This window comes from Triticum aestivum, chromosome 7A (assembly GCF_018294505.1).
Source record: "Triticum aestivum cultivar Chinese Spring chromosome 7A, IWGSC CS RefSeq v2.1, whole genome shotgun sequence".
Classification (NCBI taxonomy): domain Eukaryota; kingdom Viridiplantae; phylum Streptophyta; class Magnoliopsida; order Poales; family Poaceae; genus Triticum; species Triticum aestivum.
The window spans coordinates 23,305,994-23,311,629 of NC_057812.1; the positions used below are offsets into that span (position 1 = coordinate 23,305,994).

Consider the following 5,636-nt stretch of genomic DNA (forward strand, 5'->3'; position numbering starts at 1 on the left):
CTACCTTGCATCCCTCAAGTGTCAACCATATGCAAACACTAAATTTTTAATAGCAATGGAACCCAACACTTGCCTTGCCCTAATAACGATTCAGAGTGCAAATCACAATGCGAGCTTAAGAAAAATAATGGGGACAGTACGCAGGAAACATAAATTTCAACTGCATTTCCAATCATCCTTGCATTCATTTATAAATGTCTTTTTATTCCACACAATCACACTCTATTTTCTCTCCATGGCAATTCTTTATCCATCCATATTACCAGTTATTCTGCAGACTCTTTTTTATTGAACATAAAACCAACCAACTAGCTAGAGAGCTAAGAGCTCAATCAATAGAGCTTTTGCTTTGCCAACATTGCATAGAGCTGACTTCCAATCAGGTCAAAGCTGTAACTTATAGGGATGGTGATCTGATCTTTGTAGCTAACCCCTCATCTTCAGATCAATCACAACCACACATATGTCATCTCGGCTATGCATGCGGAAGGCAAGATTCGTGAGCTCGAACGCAGCGCGTATACACCGAACCTCTTCCTCGTGGCCAACCACTATGCCAACATTGGAGCTCTTATCTTCTAAGCATTTCCAGGCAGCGCTGCAGGCCACCTGGTTTGACATCACATCCCACAGTCCATCACTTGCAAGGATCATGAAATCATCATCCTCCGACCTCGCAGTTATGGTAATCTCGGGCTCACATATCACTTCAGGCTTGAGGAGCGTGTGCCCTATGAGTATAGTTCATTGTTTAATGAGATTTAGTACCTTAAGCATCAATGCAAATATATACTAAAGAAAAATCGACTTGCTGTAGAAATGAATAAGCTTTCCAAAAAAGTAAAATTGGAATTTATGTAATTTTCTTTTGGGGATTAATCAAGAAATCAACTCTCTTATATCCATAAAGACCAAGTAAGTACCCACTCATGAAATATTTTATCAGAAAACAACAATGTTCATATAAAGGGAACCTAAACTATCAATTTGACATCAATGGTAATGCATCAATACATTATAAAATATCCTTGCTAAAGGTAAGACTATTAATGGGTTCAAATTCACGGTTTACCAAATATGTTTGTTAAAGGCGAGACTGTTAATTGATAGCTCAATGCAGTATTTGATCAGTTAATAGGATGCAACTACAATAAATACACCAATTCACCACATATTATCACGAGTGGCCTCATCTGTATCCGCTGGTGCTATGGAAGCATTCTTCAGAAATTACGAAAGAATTGTGCCCATTGGTACATCCTGGTACCCTATGACGCGTATGTATTTAACATAATCAGGCATTCTATAATTTTATTTTTATCAATGAAGGTACTATGTTTCAATTGTTTCTTTAAAAAGTAGAATAAACCCCGCCTTCTACACCCCTTCCTTGTTAGTAAATTGCAAGGCAATGTTTTAATTGGCTTTTTCCATTAGAAGGTCACACATGGACGCAAAAAAGAATTGTTTCTTTTTAATTATATTTGTCTGGTTGTTTTTTTTTGTCTTTATGTAAGAAGGCTATTTTTTCCTTGTACAGTCATTTCCTGTTACACTGATGTTTCGGGAGGGATACGAATGTGAAATACATGTGACCAAATATGATGAGCAGTGGCCTGACCTATGGGGAGAATGAAGACGGGCCCGAGCCCGAAGTTGGAGGGGATCGCGCATACCACCTATCCACGGGAGCAGCACAGGCACGGTGACCAGTGAGGAGTATCGTGGTCGCCTCCACTTCCTGCTGGAGCTCCTCCCCATGGTTGTGAATTGATGAGGAATAGAGATAAGTGGACATTGGCTGGGCACGTCTATTTCATCTACGATCGTTCCCACGTAGACAACTCAAGAGCTAACGTTTTTTTTTTCTTCTGAAGTGGCAACTTAGCGTGCATCAATATTGGCGCAGTCGATCTAATGGCCCTAGAGTCGTTCTCTGGGAGGAGCCAGAAATCTGACGTTCCCTGCATATCATGTCTGAAAGAAAAATTGTCCTCCCTCTTCGACATATAGGCAATGCTAATGAGAAGTTGAGAACAAAGAAACGTGGTGCTTAAAAACAAAACGGCACGCCAGTAGCTTTGGTCGAATTAATGGCGAAAGGCAACATATAGGCTAATGACAATCAACAGAGACACTGGCCAGTAGCAAACGAATTCAGGAAGGTGGCTTGTTTGCTAGTAAGTAGTAAGACAGCACGCATGCCAGCTGGGTGCATGGATCGGAAGGGCAATCGAGTGAGAATGTACCTAACGCGCGCGTCTTGGCAAGGATCCCCTGCACGCGAAGCACCCCGCCGTAGTTGAACACCACGCCGCCCGCCGCCGTGACACGCGCCATCTCCTCCGGTCGGTCCAGCTGCATCCACACATCAAACTAACATTTGTCTGGTCGACCAAAGGAGAGCAATACTCCTACATACACATGACGCATAAAATCTCACCCTGTGGTCCTCGGAGAGCGGGACGGCGCGGCGGGCGCGGCAGAGCACGGTGCGGGAGTCGCCGCAGTTGGCCATAATGCGGCCGCGGACCAAGAGCGCCACCACGGCCGTGGACCCACCGATGGTGCCGCGGGGCACCCCCGACGCCCCCAGCTCGTCAGCCCGCACGAAGCTCCGCGTCAGTGCGGCCTTCCAGGCGCGATGTTCCGCCTCTTCGTCCTGCTGGTCCTCCTTTCGGTAGGCTGCGGCTGCGCGGGCCAGCTCGTCCGCCAGGATTGCGTGCATATGGTCCCTGCACAGCGCTGACACCTGCACCACAACGCTTGAACGTGTAGAGTCCAGGTGGAGATGGCACGAGTAAGATAGAGGATCTGCGGTTAGGTTACCTCGGGGCCACCGTGGCCGTCAAAGACGGCGAATAAGTGCATGCGCGAGCCGTCAGCCCAAGTAAAGAAGGACGGGTGCAGCGACACCTTCTCCTCCATGATCGTCCGGTAGCTCCCCAACATCCCAGCCGCCCCGTACGCCCCGCGCCACCGGGCGGCAAGTACCACGCCGGGACCCTCCCTTTCTTCGGTGACCTGGGCGGAACGGCGGCAGCGGCGGCGTACGCGGCGTTGCTGGGAACCCAAGGCACGGTCCGCTCCCCCCTCGCCGGCCGCGGGAAAGTTGTTGGCGCTGTTGCTGGCCATCACTACGGACTGGTCACGCGGAAGAGGAGCAGGTTGAGCAGAGCGCGCGGGGGTGCCGAAGCAGCAGAGCATCCCCCTAACAAGCAACCTGCCTAGAGATAGAAAGGGAAGAAACTGAAGGAGGAAGACCGAAACGGACAATCGAAAGAGCGCAGAAGAGGAGGACCCGGAGGAGGAAGCTCTCTCGCTCAGAAACCAAGGGGGGTTACTTGTTCCTGCTACCCTCGCGCGCCTCAGTTTACTGCCTGCTTCCTCATTTTCACCTTACTAGCAAAAGAGCCCGTGCATTGCCACGGGGTGACAGTCCATCACTTGCAAGGATCATGAAATCATCATCCTCTGACCTCGTAGATATGGTAATCTCCGGCTCACATATCACTTCAGGCTTGAGGAGCGTGTGCCCTATGAGTATAGTTCATTGTTTAAAAAGATGTAATACCTTAAGCATTAATACAAATATATACTAAAGAAAAATCAACTTGTTGTGGAAATGAATAAGCTTTCCAGAAAGTAAAAATGGAATTTATGTAATTTTCTTTTGGGGATTAATCAGGAATTCGACTCTCATATATCCATCAAGACCAAGTAAGTACCCACTCATGAAAGATTTTATCAAAAAACAACAATGTCAAATAAAAGGAATCTGAACTATCAATTTGACATGAATGATAATGCAACAATACATAATAACATCCTTGCTAAAGGTAAGACTATTAATGGGTTCGAATTCATGGTTTACCAAATATGATATTTAAAGGCAAGACTATTAAAAGATAGCCCAACGCAGTATTTGATCAGATAATAGGATGCAACTACAATAAATAAACCAATTCACTACATTTTGTCCTGAGTGGCCCCATCTGTTGGTGCTATGGAAGCATGATTCAAAAATTAGAAATGAGTTGTGCCCATTGGTACATCCTGGTACCATGTGATGTGTATGTATTTAACATAATCGGGCATTCTACAATTTTATTTATATCAGTGAACCTACTATGTTTCAATTGTTTCCTTAAAAAAGTAGGATAAACCCCACCTTCTACATCCCTTTCTTGGTAGTAAAATGCAAGGCAATGTTTTAATTAGCTTTTTCCATTAGAAGGTCACACATGGACGCAAAAAAGAAATGTTCCTTTTTGATTATATTTGCATGTATATGTTTTTTTTTGTCTTTATGTAAGAAGGCCTGACCTATGGGGAAGATGAGCAGTGGCCTGACCTATGGGGAGTATGAAGACGGGCCCAAGCCTGAAGCAGAGGAGTATCGTGCTCCTGCCCACCTCCGGCAGGAGCTCCTCACCATGGTTGTGAATGGATAAGGAATAGAGATGAGTTGGCATCGGCTGGGCACGTCAATTTCATCTACAAGCGTTCCCACGTAGACAACTCAAGACCGAAAGGTTTTTTTTTCTGACCTGGCAACTTAGCGTGCATCAAGATTGGTGCACTTGATCTAACGGCCCTAGAGTCGTTCTCTGGGAGGAGCCAGAAATCTGACGTTCGCTACATATCATTTCTGAAAGAAAAACTATCCTCTCTCTCTCTTCAATATATAGGCAATGCTAATGAGAACAACAAAACGTAGTGGTTAAAAACAAAATGACACGCCAGCAGCTTTGGTCGAATTAATGGCGAAAGGCAACATATAGGCTAATGACAATCAACAGAGACACTGACCAGTCGCAAACAAATTCAGGAAGGTGGCTTGTTTGCTAGTAAGTAGTAACACAACACGCATGCCAGCTGGGTGCATGGATCGGAAGGGCAATCGTGTGATAATGTACTTAGCGCGTGCGTCTTGGCAAGCATCCACTGCACGCGAAGCACCCCGCCGTATTTGAACACCACGCCGCCTGCCGCCGTGACACACGCCATCTCCTCCGGTCGAGTTAATTGCAAGGAGATATTACACTTGCGCACGTTGTAACGAGCCAGTACCATTGCTCGTGTATGTCACAGTTCAGTACCACTATTCGGCCTAATCGTTACAAAAAAGGTTGACAGGCGTGTAACTCTGTATTGACCATGTATCTGACTGCGCGACCCCACCTGTCAGGCGACACGCTGGCCAATCGGCCCGTGCCCGGTGCGCTGACTTGGATGAGGTCGGCGCTCAAGCTGGACGGAGCGATCAGGCTTTTCGGCCCGCTCGTGGACCGTTCTGGACCAGACGGTCCGGTCCTGGCCCGCTGAAGAATTTGTTCGGTCCTGTTATTAAATTTCGGCCTGAAATTTTCTCAGTCCTGTCCGGTCTTTGCCCGGTCCGACCGAGCGGACCGAAGGTGCATGCCGTTCTTCTTCGTCGCGGCCACCGGCGACGCCCTGGACGTGTCCCACCTGGCGCTGTTCATGGGAATCAAGTACTCACTCACACAATTGACACAGGAACAGGGGCAAGAGGTACAAGAAGACTCAGATCACGCGCTGCCTTTTTTTTCCTTGTATTCAGTTAGAGAGAGAATATAAAGAACGAGAGTGCCGGCGTTCGATCCGATAATCGC

The 5,636-nt window shown here is 46.9% G+C and overlaps 1 protein-coding gene across 1 annotated transcript; it reads right to left on the bottom strand.

The window, feature by feature from the left end:
• Positions 1-214: 214 nt before the first annotated feature.
• On the bottom strand, positions 215-3,244 carry LOC123155005 (probable protein phosphatase 2C 37). The gene is made up of 4 exons (XM_044573588.1): positions 2,830-3,244; positions 2,444-2,752; positions 2,250-2,358; positions 215-731 (listed from the first exon to the last, which is right to left on the bottom strand). Exons 1-4 carry the CDS (start codon positions 3,205-3,207, stop codon positions 427-429), a joined length of 1,101 nt encoding a protein of 366 aa, XP_044429523.1. The 5' UTR covers positions 3,208-3,244; the 3' UTR covers positions 215-426.
• Positions 3,245-5,636: the final 2,392 nt, after the last annotated feature.

Bases quoted from the DNA above. Each gene is read 5' to 3' on its own strand.
- LOC123155005 (XM_044573588.1), bottom strand. From the start codon at position 3,207: ATGCTCTGCTGCTTCGGCACCCCCGCGCGCTCTGCTCAACCTGCTCCT. The intron at 2,753-2,829 runs GTAACCTAACCG...GTTGTGGTGCAG, and splicing joins ACGGCCACGGTGGCCCCGAG to GTGTCAGCGCTGTGCAGGGA. The intron at 732-2,249 runs GTACATTCTCAC...CTATACTCATAG, and splicing joins TGCCAAGACGCGCGCGTTAG to GGCACACGCTCCTCAAGCCT.